The sequence below is a fragment of the Pseudopodoces humilis genome, chromosome 4, assembly GCF_049639895.1.
Source record: "Pseudopodoces humilis isolate 2021_Gansu_Grassland_sample_001 chromosome 4, ASM4963989v1, whole genome shotgun sequence".
Classification (NCBI taxonomy): Eukaryota; Metazoa; Chordata; class Aves; order Passeriformes; family Paridae; genus Pseudopodoces; species Pseudopodoces humilis.
The window spans coordinates 43,335,034-43,350,297 of record NC_142203.1 but is presented as its reverse complement, the minus strand read 5'-3'; the positions used below and the strand labels follow the sequence as shown (position 1 = coordinate 43,350,297).

Sequence of the window (15,264 nt, the reverse complement as noted above, 5' to 3'; positions counted from 1 at the left end):
AGACAGTGGCTTATAGCTTCTCTGGCTGGCCAACCAGACCTAACGCTAGGCCTTAGTACAAAATATCCTTCTCTAAATTCAAGAGTTTTTTCTGCATACAACTTTCATTTCAAAACACATGGGAGGTCTCTTTAGCTGTGTGATTTGTGGTGGTGTTTTTGTAATGTGGTGAATATTAGAGAGTAACAGGTAACAGCTTTTATTAGACTAGACAGGATGAGGGACACTTCTAGGCACGTAGGGTTTGAGAAAAGCTTTCATGATTAAAACATTTAACACTTTGGTATGCTGCAAAGATATTAAGAGGAAAGGAAATACCAAATGACACTGTTGAAACACATGTTAAATGGACACAGGAACAAGAGTGTAGGTCATGGGGGAAAAAAATCTACCTTTTTACTTGTAGAAAATGAACTTTCTTCTTCACTCCAGCTACTCTCTTGCAGACTGACTTCTGTATAGAAACTACTTACCCAGCATCAAAAAACTATTTGTGTATTGCTGCTGCCGTCTCTTAAAACAAGCTTTATGACTCTTCTGCTTATGATGTTAAGACCAAGACTCCCCAGTTTTTCAAAACATAAATGGATTTTAGCAGCATTTGGTTTCCCTGCATCATGAGGTAGGGAAAACACATTCTATCTGGGCTTGGTGCTTGAGTCAGGAATCTTTTTAAGGGGGTGCTTTATGTAGAAAGTTAATGGCAATTCTGAAAGGCTTCATGTGATGTGGAAAGAATTTCATTCTCTTCAAACAGGAAGCATCACCAGGCTAAAACATCCTTTTATGCACAGCTTTTGTTTCCAAATCCTTGCTGTAAAACCAATATGCAGATGTGTTTTTAAGAAAAGAAACCAGGTGTCTAAAAATTATTTTTCAATGTTCCTGTTAACTTTATGTCTCACTTCCTCCATTATTAGCGTTTTTGGCTATGTGAATTCAAGCCTGTGTTGGCTAGTGGATTATGGTATTTTAAGCACTGGTAAATCACATCTCTGAAATGTATGCTTAGCTGTAAGCACACACAGTTGTGCTATTCACCTCAGTTAAAGAGTAAATCCTGGGGTGCCTGGGGGCCATGGGTCTGATGTGGTGCTGCACTGGCCACCATTCTCTCTAGCAGATGGAGTTATTTGCACTAAACAGGGAGTACTATTGGATGATGTTTGTGTTGTGTGACCATGACTGCTAGGGAGGAAAGGAAGGCTGTGTGGAGGCAACAGGGGAAGAAGTCATCTTCACTGCAAGCAAGTAATGGGGAAACAGCTGTGCCATCTTCACACCTCTCACACCCAGGAGATTTTATAAATTCAGCAGAGACCTTGGCTTGCAAACAGGTCCTGCCTCACCAGAGCTGACTTGCTGGCATCATCTAACAGGGCAAGTCACACCGAAGCTCCTGGCTGCTTTAGGATGAGAGCTGTACAGGGGAGCAAGCATTGTGCCACAAGGGTCCACCAAGTAGATGCACAGCTGACAGGGGAGTTAGCTTTACAATTCCATCAGGTGAAAAATGACATTTAGAAATGCTTTTGGAGAAAAAAGATGATCCCAGCCAGCCTGTTCTGTGCATCCTTTCGCATTTTGCTACCTTTCCTGTCCAGACCTCCCAAGATGTCACTTGATGAAAATATGACAGCCTTACCCTCCTTACTTGTCAGTTCCTGTGAGTCTCTGAGGAAACAGGTCATATGGCCTCTAGGTTGACCTGTGTACTTGTAACCAGCCCCACAACTCTGTAGGAATATGCTGATTTAAGGGATTCATTCTTTTCAGGCACTGATTTCAAACATTGAGGCTACAATACTACCTAATCCCCAGGCTGAGGTAAACAACAGAAAGCTACTATCTTCTCTGCATAGGATAAAAATGCAAACCATTGTATTTCTGTATCACACCTTAACCCTGTTTTTCATTAAAACCTTTCCACACGGAAGCAAATTATTTTTATGATGCAAAGGAAGACTTTTTAGGCTATTATAATTTAGTAATCTGCATATTTAGGGACAATACAATCTGGCTTCTTAGGGTAACAATTTTTTACAATTTATTTTTCTTCCAGGGAGCAGTGTAAATAGCATCTTTCATGTTCAGTTAAAAAAACTTAGCGTTTATCCTTTATCAGGTCCTTCCTTCTCATTCCCAACCAGCCTCTTCCCAGCAGCATGGGAAATTCACAGGTTTTGCCTCAGAGGCAATGAAAAGATTATCTAAATATCAAAGATACACCCAGTTTTGAAATGAGTCATGTTTCTACAGTATCTGTGTCTCCTAAGTCACTGCCCTCAGCTTCATTTCTGGATGAGACCCACAAACCCATAAAATATTTTACTACAGTAATAAAGAGGAATTACTGCCATATGGGCTGGGAGATTTCACTTTATTTAAGTGTTAGTCCTCACCAAGTCTCTCATAACGGAAGTTGTGATGACAGCTTCTGACATTTTCTAGGAATTTAATGGTTTGCAGAAATACTGAACTGTGGGGAGCTGGGAAGGAGAGATGTGCCCTTTTTTTATTTAAAAAACAAACAAACAAAAATAAAAGCAAACCAAGAAGAAAAAAATAGAAAACATCCAAGTGTTTAATATCTTGAACTACTTCTAATGATCAGTAATCATGTCCAGCATAAATCCTTCTAAAATACAAGTGAGTAGCTCTGACAGGATTTAACACTTGTCACAAGGACAACACTGAGTTCTACGGCAGGTGGCAGGAACTTATTTTTAATTATTAAATTAAAATTATAATCTGTCGTTCTAATTGGGAACGGCGGGAAAGAATGACACGGACTCTCAAGGGAGTCAGAACAGGAGAAATCTTCTAGTTTATTGCTTTAGGTTTGTTATATAGATTAGTTCGTGGAAAGTACAGAAAGGAAACTCTTATTGGTTAGTAAATCACTACATCACCATCATTGGTCAGTGGGGTTCACCACCCCCTGACTTTCTCCTGCAAGGAAAACAAGGAATAGAAAACAATACCTGCAAGGCTGTTTTGTGTCCCTGAGGATTGTTTTGATTCCTCCTTAAAACTTCCCAGGCTGGACTTGAGAAAGCTATGCGGCCTGTAATTTGTACAGGCACTGTGGTTCAGATTTAGCATCCATAATAATCACAAGAAAAAGTCTGTTATGGCCAATGCAAGATTTTCGCAAAAAGTGGAGACCACAACAGAGTAGACTCAATCCAAAGAGACTTGGAAAGAAAGTATATTAATAGCTTAAAGAGAGAGCAACATTTTGAAAAACAGTGGAAGTCAAATAGGCTTTACTACTTTGTCAAAGAAAAACTTTCTGTTTTATATAAATATGTCTGTCAAAATATTTCCTTTCTGGGAACTGTAACACACAATACTCCAGTTAAATCCAGAGGAAGTTGTGCAGGTTCTGGTCTACCAAGATAAGAAATAGGGATTATACACTTAAGGAATGGTATAGACAGTAAGAGTTACAGTGAGTAGACGTGTTGGTAGCTGGTGTGCAGGGGCGAGATAACACTATTTGAAATCTCAGTAGCCAATCTCCCGAGTGTGGATTTTGACTTGGCAAATGCACATCCATGCTTTAACAATTGTTTTTTAGAAGGGAGTGTTAATTGTGTTTACTTTTATTATATATTATATATAGCAGATTATATTATTTGCTTAGAACAGTGAATTCCTCACTGATGAAGGTAATGTGGTTTTAAGATTCTAACTGTGAGCATTTGGGCTCAACAAGGTTAGTCTTAGAAAATTACTAACCTTGCAGCTTCTTGTGTAGAGAACTGAGGCAGGACATGAATTTCCCTGTGCTCATCTGCTCACCACTTACCACTGCTTCTTCCTCAGCTCCACTGAAATGAAACCAGAGAGCTACCAGTTCACATGAGATGGGATTTTCAATTTTGAAGTCATACAGAGAGAAAAAAAATTAATTCAGGACACAACTGATGAAGAGCCTGAATGGTGTTTGGAAGCATGGTGGGGTTGGCAGTGTGTGGCTGCAGAGGGGTGGCCCCACAGCAGCACTGCAGCTTCCCTCTAGTTTGCAGGCTAGGTTGTTTGCACTGAGATGGGTGAAGGTTGAGAAGAAAGATTGTCTTCACATTCTGTGTCAGATGATTGCTTCTCTGGGAGCTCTCAACACTGAAGAAGCCCTTGCAGCTTCCTGAGTGATGTCAGGAGAAATGTGGGAAATGATGGTACAAACAACTCATACCTGCCAATATGAGGATTAGAAGATTTTTGGATATTAAAAAGTAATCACCTTGCTGGAAAGTATCAATTGCAATCTTGCTTTGTTCATATTGTTTTGCTTTGCATTAAATTTCTGAAGCAAAGTAAATTCATTCTATCAGTTAAAACTGAGAACTGACACTTCATTTCAGGATTTACTCTGTATCTTTGTCACCCTCATTTCTTTGTCTTCTCTCTGATTGCTCTGTGGAAGAACCCAGTGTTCCTTCTCAACTGGGAGGGGGAAAAACAGGCTAGGGCTAGCTCTAATCAGGGGCAGACTGGATTGGAAGGGGTGAGGACAAGCAGGATCTAGCAGTCTGTGGGCACTGTCTTCCCATAAGCAATTCCTGATCTCTTTTCCCACCCACAGTCCCAGCCTTGGTGTCGGTCTCCCTTCTCCACCATGGCCACCCTTGCAACTTCCCCAGGGCTGCTCTGAAGGACAAGCAACAAGGGCTAATCCTGGGTGATTGTTTGGAGACTTATTTCCACAGGCTTTTGTCCTGTTTTGCTTGGGGATTTTCTTCTGGTTTGAGTTTGCTTTTTTTTTTTATTTCCCCAATTTAAAAATTAAGCCAGAGCTGATGGAGCATGCCAAACCAATGGACCAAGTGCATTGAACAGCTGTAGTTGATAGTTGACTGATCTTTGTGAATAATTTTTTCCAAAATAATGTCTGGAATAAGCATTCTTTAGTTCTGCTGCAGCTATTCTTGAATTTCATGTGGAAGACAAGGCTTTTGACCCCAGTCCCATAAATCTATGCCAGAAAACTAACTCTGCATAGATGAAAACTTGCCGTTTTTAGTGTGCCCAAAAGTGCAGCACAGCTAAGTCCAGCACAACACAGATAAACAAGGTGCTGTGAGACTAGCCAGGAGAACAGCCACAGCTGTGACCAGAACCTGTGCTGCACAGCACTGGTGTGTAAGTCTTACGGAAAAATTTATGAAGCTTCTTGGCTTAAAATCAGTCCCTTCTTGGAAGGATTTTGTTTCATCTATGCTAAACTTTCCATGGGGATTTGAGACTTCACATTTACTGTTGTATTAATTTCCACTTGAAAATAATGGAAATTATGTATGTATTTGCCTCATCTGTTTAACTTATAGAAAAATACTAACTGGAGAAAATACCAGAGGGTTTCAGCTAGCCAGAGGCATAATATACAGCTCCCCTGGTAACACAATGGCATTGAAATCCATATTACTCCAAAATGTTACGAGGGCAAGATGAAGAGAAATGATCTTCTGAATCTCCATCTTTCTTACCTTACGCTTAAGAGTCCTTACCCTTCTTTAAAGTAAGAATAAAATAAAGGCATATTGGCTTGTAATTTTGTTTTTCCTTTTTATTTGTCCTATGACTATGACTGTTCCAGGGTCTCCATATTTAAATGCCTTCTAGATATTGTCTCAATACAAATAATTTCTGTTGCCTCACAGCTGTACAAAAAGTAATTGAAATCAAATGTTGCTTTATGGGCTCCTTTCCATCATCTCTGAGATCTTCTTGTTTTTTCTCAAGAATAGTTAGTTTTTCTTTTAATTCCTTAGCACCTTATTGGTAAGCATGCTTATAGGGGATTGAAACACTGTCTTGCCAAAACACATGAACATTCACCTAAAATTCTTACATTTGTCTCTAATTTCACTTTGCCCTCTAGTGCCCATTCTGGTTTTCTCCCGCACTGCAAAGTAACATGTTGACTGAAATACATCAAAACAGATTTTTATTTGATGAGGAGATTTATAAGGACAACTGTGAATTAAAAAGAAAACTTAATGATACAAAAGTTTCTGAACAATTAGTGGGCCATAAATTAACATATTCCCATTGCAGACAAGTTAGGCAATAAAAACTGGAATCCCTCACAAGAGAGCAGCTGAAAAATATTTCATGCTATTTCCAAATTTCAGTGAAAGCAAGACCATTTCAATAACAGTTTTCTGCATTGCAAAAGCCACCCAAGGATACCAGAACCAGAAGGGCAAGAAGGCTGAATGTAATTTTATTGTATAGGTTTGAAGAAATATTAAAAAAACAAGCAACAGAAATGAGATTTGAAACAGTCCCAGGGTGGGTCCATTTCCAGGGCTGTTAGTTATAAAGCAAAGAATACATATTTTGTTGTAACATTTCTAGCAGGGTGTCAGCAGATGGAAAAATTACTCTAATAATTTACTCTGGTTTTTTGGTCCTTTTTGTTGTTCTGGATCATGGTGAAGTTTCTAGCTGGTTTTGTTTCTGGTATTTCAGCTTCGTCCGTGAGATCCACATCTGCCATCTCTTCTGTATCTTGCATCCATGAGTGGTAGAGTATGGACACCCTGCAAAAGAGACCTGTGTCATTATCTATGACACCTGAGACCCTGTGCATCATCACTGCTGTTCATACCAGTCCATTTTCCACTTAGATACACTTTTTATTATCTCCACTTTCAGTGGTGCTCTTCGGAATGGCTGGAGATGAGAAAAAGCTTTAAAGTTGTTCTTTTCCTGAGGCTTAAACCAATCTCTGGCAATTTCAGCCCTCCAGGACTAACACTAACTCTTTTGAGAGCATAACTAACAGATATGCTCCCTCCTCTGCTTCTTTACACCAGACCCAAAAGCCTGAAGTGCCAAATATACATCAGGGTGGTCACAGATATATGTTTTGGTTTTGGTGTTTTTTTAAGGTTGTTGGGGTATTACCAAATTTTAATGCTATCCTTTGGGTAAAAGAGACTTGATATAGCTGTGTTCTCCTCATAGCAAGTCATTAGGGAAAACACACTGTTTGAAATGGAGTTACCCAGGGACAGTTTCCCAAGGGTAAAGTCCAGGCTCAGTTTTATTGCAAGCTGTTTTAAGGAATTTGATTATATTGTAATTGTTACTGAAGGCTGTGTGGTTTGGAGGAGAAATTGATTGGAAGGCTATACATCTATGTAGTTCAATTTGTGAGCAAAGGGAAAGAAGCATATTTCGTGCAGCAATAAAGCACAGCACTGGGTGATGATGTTTGAGGTTGCAGTAGCCAGGATGAATATGCCCATGAATATACCCATGAGCAAGCAGAATGTGCCACAGGCAGATATGGCTTTTACACAGAAAAGTTACTTCAAATAATCCTACAAAAAAAAGTTGAAGTGAATTGGAAACACTGCAGGAAGGAATAAAACCCTTGCTCCCAAACAGTTAAAGGCAATATATTTCAATTAAAAGTAACACTGTCCAATTGGGAAGTTACTTCAGAAGCCATAACTACTGTGAAAAATGTAGTACATAGACGAATCTTTCTAGAATTACTTTACATCTTTGAACAAAGCAAATGTCAGAATTACTCAAATGTAAAAAAAAAAAATTACTTGCTTGGAAAAAAGGATACAAACTTTCAAAGAAAAATGCATATTCTCAGCCTAAGTCAGGACCACTTAAATATGCAGTGTACTACTTTCTATTTGATGCAGTCTGGATCAGTACAAATCTAGCAATTCCTGTGTGGCGTGGGATGTGAAGTTCGTTCACAAATATGTGATTCTCTACATGTAGGTAAAATAGAGATGGAAAGTAGCTGTGTGTTTTCTCAGCAGAAAACACCGTAAGATGTCACTGTCAGTCAAAGGCTGCAATATCTTCCTAGGGAGTAGCCCTCAGTAAAAATTCTTATGGATTAATTTATAGCTAGAGTAGACAGCTTGCTTACCAAGGAAACAAATTACATTACATTGAATAATGCATTACATTTGCAAAATTAAATTTCAGAAGCAAAATTATTTAAATACAATAAAAATTAACTAGAGCACTGCCACAAGATATATCATAGAACAAATAATAAATGTTATTTATATTATTTGTTTATAAATATTATAAATTATGTGAGGTTAAAATCTTTGTACCTTAGTTTTTAAGCTTCCTTGTCACCTTATCAATCAATTGGAGACATCTCCTCATTTCTGCACGGCTGATCTCCCAAGAGCACAGGTCATGTTGTTTGTCTTTAAGAAAACAGTCTATTTTTTGGAAGTACTTTTTCAGTTTCAGCCTGCTGGCTTCTTTACTCCGGTGGTGTTGAGTGTGCTTTTTAAATACACATGCCTCCAATTGCTCAATCTGCAGATAAAGCCCATTTTGGAACTGATCCAAAGCTGTTCCATCCCAAGCAGCTAGAGTCAGATTTTTGCTAAAGATATAGAAGATATGTTGGAATATCTCTTCAATGGCAACTCCAACAGTCTCTTTCTGCCTGGGCTGTAGAACCTGTGTAGGAAATCTGAAGGACATTTTCTCTCTTAGACATTGTTCAGGAAACTTTTTTCCCATTTTATCCAAGAGTCGCAGGCTGTTCTTGATCACTTTTCTTTGCTGCAAAGGGAGGTGGTTGCACTGAAGACTGGAGATGATGGTGGTGCTTGACAGTATGAGGCCAATTTGTATCAAGCCAAAAGCACTCATGATAAGGACAAGCTCTAATGTTCCTTCTTTCCTGTGTATAAATTCTGAGTGCTATGCTGGGTGCTTTGAAGTTATTTATAGACTCCCATTTCTTCAAAATCTTGACATTTAATTATTCTGTAGGAGAAGTTTTCTTTCTTCATTTGTTGGTTTTTAGGGTTTCCCCCCCTGTGTATGCTTTTGACAACACTTTCATTTTCTGCTTTATGACTTCATAGTCTTTTTGTTTTGTTTTGTTTTGCTACTTAATTTTCATTTCAGCTGTGTACTAGAATATAATATCTATTTATGTTAGATTATATGTTGTCTCTACTACTAAAATTCTATAGGATGCATAATGAGAATTCAAAATAAAGAGTTACAGAAACACTTGTTTTCTTAATATTCTAGCAGTGGAAGAACATGCTGAAATAAAGTAATCTTTTCAATTATGGGTCAGGGACCTGCTAAATACTACTGCCATCTTGTATTCCATATCATGATTCATACTTCCAAGCTTCCATTAATCTTTTTCTACCTATGTTCTTTCAGGAAAAATGTTTTATTTCTCCTGGCTTTTACTTCTTATTTCTTGTGGATACATATCATTGGAATGTGTGTGTGTGTGTGTGTGTGTGTGTTTGTATAAAAATGTGTATTAATATGTTTAGATACGTAAACAATTAATTACATGAGGACTTGATGTTACTTAGACACCTTAAATGCTTTGCAAATACAAACACACTGACATGGGAAAAAGTTAGGTACTTGGATGAAATACTCTTCTTCCCTCATATGAGTAACTGAGCAATAATTGATATCAATGCCAAATGAGTACAGGTCTGTATTCTGACAATAAATGGGAAGAGAATGAATAGGGATGACAAAAAGTACAATTCAGCCATTTGCTTTCCCATGCCATATAATAGAGGCAGTTATGACTATCACAGTACTTTGGGATATCTGGCCCCTGTTTTTGATTGTATTTTGGTGAAAGCTAGTCTTAAATGCCATTTTGTTGTCCCCCTGTCTCCTGTGAATATAATATGTGATTAGAAAGGCAATAGTCTGTAAGTCATACTGTCTGGATGAAGAGGTCAGATAAACTGGGTTTTTAGTCTGAGACCTGGCTGTGTATTTTTTGTATAAAAAGTAGAGAAGACTGGCAGAAAATAAATTGTTTTGGTTCCCAGCTGATCCCCAGAGAACAGAGGGGATAGATGTAGCTGTGCTTAATTTCTGATTAGAAGCAACTTGCCACTCTTAAGTCCACTCACATTCAATGATTCACATTCAGGTTCACCAGTAGTTCAGTTTGTTGGGACATCAAGTTACAGCTTCTCGTTAGATTTCAGGAGACAGATTCACTAGACATGAAAAAAGTGTACAGTGCTATGTGCAAGTGTCCCCGGATGCACGCCAACACAGCTGGGGGTCAAATCCTGCCAAAGAGGTGTCCCTGCTTTAGGGAGGAGAGAGGAGCAAGCCCATTGACTTGCCTGCGAGGTGCTCATGTTCTCATCCTCTGCCATGAAGGATTTCAAATAGCAGTTCATACATCTGGGAGAAGTGAACGTGAGACTGCAGCCGAACACCATTACTGCCTGAACTGCATGAACGTGGAGAGGGGGCAGCCAGTTTGTATGCTAATGAAAGATACAGAGAGAGAAACCTGTGGATCTTGTGCAAGGGTGGAACACAAAACATTAGGGACGCCTTGGTGTCACTCACTCTTTCACCTGGCCAGTTGCAGCAGTAAGAGTCAGCTACAATCCTCCTGATGACCTGTCACCCCATCAGCAAGCCATCCTGCCCACAGTCATCCCTTGATGACATATCATGGCTCTAGGCCTCATTCCTACAGTATTTTTGTTCTGTTGTTACACCCACTGCTAGGTGGCTGGCTTCATTCCCAGTCTGGTAGTCACTCCAAGCAGATTGATGATAATGGTTTAGAGCTTCCTTTATGTTCAGCTTGTAGGTATTTGGGAGGCTTTAAAAAGTTGCTTAAGCAAACTTGGACTGGATGTACTGCCAGTGTAAGGAAAAAATGTATCCCCTATCACCTACGACAACAAAGAGTAACAACAATCAGAGTGGGATACAAGAAGCTCAACATGAGATGAAATCTTTTCACTTACTGGGAATATTTATTACTTTGGAAAACTGACTTGAAGTGCATCAGAAATCAGTAAAAAACGCGTGTACTTCAAGAAAATTATTCCCTAATGGTACAACAATTTCCATAAATTATACACAAGTATTTTTTTCCCAAGCTCTAATCATTATATGAGTTTAATCCTTCTAGTGATCTAAACAGATAAATGTTGTCATATTCACTATATCTTCCAGATATAATAAAAACATGTTCTTTCTTTCCTCTTGCAAAATAGTTTTGTCCAGGTTTCCTTCTTAGTGAATATCTGAGGACACACATACTGAGTGTCACAGTGGAAAAAATAGAAAGATGGTCTTTTCCCTGTTTCTTAAGAATATTGGGTAGGTCCAGGTGTCTTATTCTCTTGTCTGTCTTAACATGTTGTCTACACTTTCTCACAGAAAGTTGCACGTGACTTGTTCCACCAGGATTTGGTTTCTGTTTGGTTTTGTTCGTGTGTTTGTCTAATAACAATAAACTACTCCTCCACAGTCAGCCACTTTCTTGATTATTGCACTAAGCAAAGCATAGTAGTGACATTGCACGATTCAGGACACAATCTACTCTAATCATCTACCTTCACTGCTTCATTCAGGAACAAACAACTCATTAAAAGTAATGACTGGAAGGAGTAACTGAGTGATACGAAGCTGCAGCACAGATTTATGTTTATTTCTCTGGCTGTGGGTGAGGCACAGTGCAACCATTCTAAGCTAGAATGAAATGAGGAAAAGAGTCGACAAAACACAGCTGTGTTTCCAAGTAGACCTAACAGTTCATTATTTTGGAAAGGTTATCTAGTCTTCAATTCACAAAAAAAAATTTGTTCCTAAAAGATCATCTAGCTATATATGTATTCGTAACAGGAAAACTAAAGCTAAACATGTGCACAATTTTGTCTAACATCTTTAAAATGCTGTAAAATACTTCTCTAATGGAAACTTTTCATAATATTTTATAACACCATAGAGGAATTAAATGAATATTTGCTATCCATAGGTTCTTTCATCTCAGGCACCAACGCAAATGGAAAGTCTAAATTCAACCTGTGTATAGGATGGTAAATGGAGCATTGAGACAGAGCATTCCTACAAAATGGTCATCTTTTGACCTTTTATAACTACCCTGTGTTAAACCATTTAATCTACTTTAGATACCAGTTTGTTTTCTACATTCAGTCAAAACACACTGATTTTTAAAAAGTCAGTGTACAACAAAAGAGTTCAGGTAGGATTGGCTTGGCACAAGACAGCTTCCTCCCCATCTAGCTTGACACTGCCCCTGTTAAACAGAAATATTTTTCTCCATTATGCTTTCCACACACCTGTGTGTGCCACCTGTCTTACAGGTGGTAGAATGGCTTGTGACCTTGTAAGTCCAGTGGGGAGGACCTGAGGGAGCTGAGGTTGTTTAGCCTGGAGAAGAGGAGGATCAGGAGTGACCTTATTGTTCTCTGCCAGTGTCTGAAAGGAGGTTGTAGCAGGTGGGGGTCAGCTTCTTCTAGGGTCAGGACAACAGGACACAGCCTCAGGTTCAGGAAGAATTTCTTCATGGAAAGTGTTGCTAAGCTTTGGAATGGACTGCTCAGGGAGGTGGTAAAATCACCATCCTGGGAGATGTTCAAGATATAATTGGATGGCAACCTTGGTGCCATGGTCTAGTTGACAAGGTGGTGTTTGGTTAAAAGTTGGACTTGATCTCGGAGGTCTTTTCCAATGTAACTGATTTTGTGATCCTGTGATTATCTAGTTCCAAGCCCGCTTGCCAAGGGCAGGAAGACCTTTCACTTAACCAGGTTGCTCAGAGGTCCATGCACCACCCTACCATGAACACTGCCAGGGATGTGCCATCCACAGGTTCTCTGAGCAGCCTGTTCCAGTGCCTCACAGCCTCACATTAAAGAATTTCTTCCTAATACCTAATCTAAAATTACCCTCCTTCAACCTAAAGCTATTACCTCTTGTCCAACCACTACATATCCTTGTCAAAAGTCCCTCTCCAGCTTCTCCATAGACTCCCTTTAGGTACAGGAGAGTGCTGTAAGGTCACTCCAAAGTCTTCTTCAGGCTGACCAAGCACAGCTGCTTCAGCCTTTCTTCATAGGAAAGTTGCTCCATCCCTCTAATCATTTTTGTGGCCCTCCTCTGGAATCTCTCCAACAGGTCCATGTCCTTCCTGTGCTGGGACCCCAGAGTTGGATGCAGGGTTCCAGTTGGGGTCTCAGCAGAGCAGAGCAGAGGGGCAGAATCCCCTCCCTGGCCCTGCTGCCCACGCTGCTCTGGATGCAGCCCAGGACACATCTGGCTGTCTGGTCTGCAAGAACAGAGTTACCTCATGTTCAAGTATTCAGCCATGAGCCCAAGTCCTCCTCTGCTGGGATACTCTCAATGAGCTCACTTCCCACTCTGTACTCATGTCTGGGATTGCCCTGGTCCATGTGCAGCACTTTGGACTTGTTGAACTACGTGGGGCTCTTGCAGGCCCACTTCTCAGGTTTGTCCAGGTTCCTCTGGGTGGCACCCTATCCTTTTGTATCACATGCAGCACTCATTTTCATGTCATCTGCAAACCTGCTGAGCAGCCCTTGATCCTCACTATGTCATTTATAAAGATCCTGTCTTCCAGCTCAGGGGGCCGAATACCCAGAGGGCAACTGCTCTTACTGTTCAAGCCTGAGACAAGAAAGGCATTCAGTAGCTCAGCCTTTTTTCCTCATCACTTGTCACAGTGTTTCCCCATGAATCCAACAAAGTTCCGCCTCTTCATCCTGGTTGAGGTGGATGACCCCTGAGTGAGCGGGGGCCGGGAAGCGGGGGAGCTGCCACCCTGCCGCGCCATGTCCCGTCTGCCCGTCCCGGTGCCCGCGGCACTCGGGCTGGAAGCCGGGAGGCCCCGGTGCAGGCCGCGGCTGCCGCCAGCGCCTCCCGCCGACCGCGGCCGGCGCCGGACGGGCCTCCCCGCCCTGGAGCAGCCCCGTGCCCCGCCGTACGGACCGAGTTCCAACAGCTTCTCTATGAGAGCCACCCCTCAGCTCCGTTACACCACATTTAAATCGGTATGTTTCATCTGGTCTGTGTATTTATATCGAGTATTTGTATTATATTGGTATTTCTTTATGAGTGATCAGGAAAGGGATCAAGTCCCTCCTCAGTTAGTTTGTGGGTGACACCAAGCTGAGCGGGAGTGTTGATGTCGAGGGTAGAAAGGCTCTCCAGAGGGCTCTGGACAGGCCGGGTCAATGGGCCAGTACTAAGAGGTTTAACATGACCAGGTACCAGGGCCTGGCCTTGAGAATGCCCCTCATGCTGGGTCACAAGAAGGCCAAGCAGTGCCACAGGCTGAGGCCAGAGTGGCTGGAAAGCTGTCCATCAGAAAAGGACCTGGGTGTGTTGGTCAACAACAGCTGAACATGGTCCAGCTGTGCCCAGTTAGCCAAGGACGTGCTGTCCTGTAGCAGCAAGCATGGCCAGCAGGACCTGGGCTGTGATTGTCCCTCTGTGCTTGGCACTGGTGACACCATACCTCGAGTGCTGTGCTGTTCTGGCCCCCCCAGTGCAGGACAGACATTGAGGGGGTAAAGCGTCCAGAGAAGGGCAACGTCACTGGTGAGGGGTCTGGAGCACAAGTCCTGTGAGAAGCAGCTGGGGGTGTTTATTCTGGAGAAAAGGAGGCTCGGGGGCTCTCTACAAGGAGGGTGGTAGTGAGGGAGGACAGTCTCTTCTCCCAGGTAACAAGTGGTAAGACGAGGAAATGGGCTCAAGTTGCACCAGGGGCGGTTTAGACTGGGTATTAGGAAAAATCCATTCATAGAAAGGGATAAATGACATAGTCAGGCCTTAGAACTGCCCAAGGGAAGCGGTTGAGTCATCATCTTTGTAGGAATTTAAAAGATGTGCAGATGGGGTAGGGACATGGTTGATTGGCAGATTTAGCACTGTTCAGTTTGTGGCTGGTCTTGATGATCTTGGAAGTCTTTTCCAACCTAAGTTATTCTAACTTGAGCAGCACAAATTTTGTCATCCTATTGCCTCTGGAAGAAAATTCAACCTTTTTTAATAGTGTTACAGATTCATGGACTTTTTGATTTGTAAGGGAACCACAGTGAGTCCAGCTCCTGGACCTGCACAGGACCATCCCAAAGAGTCATACCATGTGCCTGAGAACATTGTCCAATGTCAGTGTTTCCCTGGGGAGCCTGTTAAAGTCAGTGCTGAACAACCCGCTCAGTGAAGAACATTCTCCTAATTTAGAATATAACAGTTAGCGTTGGAAGGCACTTGATTTTAGAAGAGCATTAGAAAACTACCTTTCATATTGTATGATCAAACAATTTTTTTCTCTATGACACTTTCAAGAATGTTATTGTATAAGGTTAAAGAGCAGAAATGGTGAGACAAAACTTAATATTCTAAAAGGTAAGTCCCTTGCAGGAATTCCATAGTTTCGCACCAGCTTTAAATCACAGC

The 15,264-nt window shown here is 41.1% G+C and overlaps 1 protein-coding gene across 1 annotated transcript; it reads right to left on the bottom strand.

Annotated features, from left to right (window-relative positions):
- Positions 1-8,106: 8,106 nt before the first annotated feature.
- LOC102105799 (interferon kappa-like) lies at positions 8,107-8,661 on the bottom strand. The gene has a single exon (XM_005522748.1). The coding sequence runs from the start codon at positions 8,659-8,661 to the stop codon at positions 8,107-8,109; it is 555 nt and encodes a 184-aa protein (XP_005522805.1).
- Positions 8,662-15,264: the final 6,603 nt, after the last annotated feature.

Coding starts and splice junctions, on each gene's coding strand:
- LOC102105799 (XM_005522748.1), bottom strand. CDS start 8,661: ATGAGTGCTTTTGGCTTGATACAAATTGGCCTCATACTGTCAAGCACC.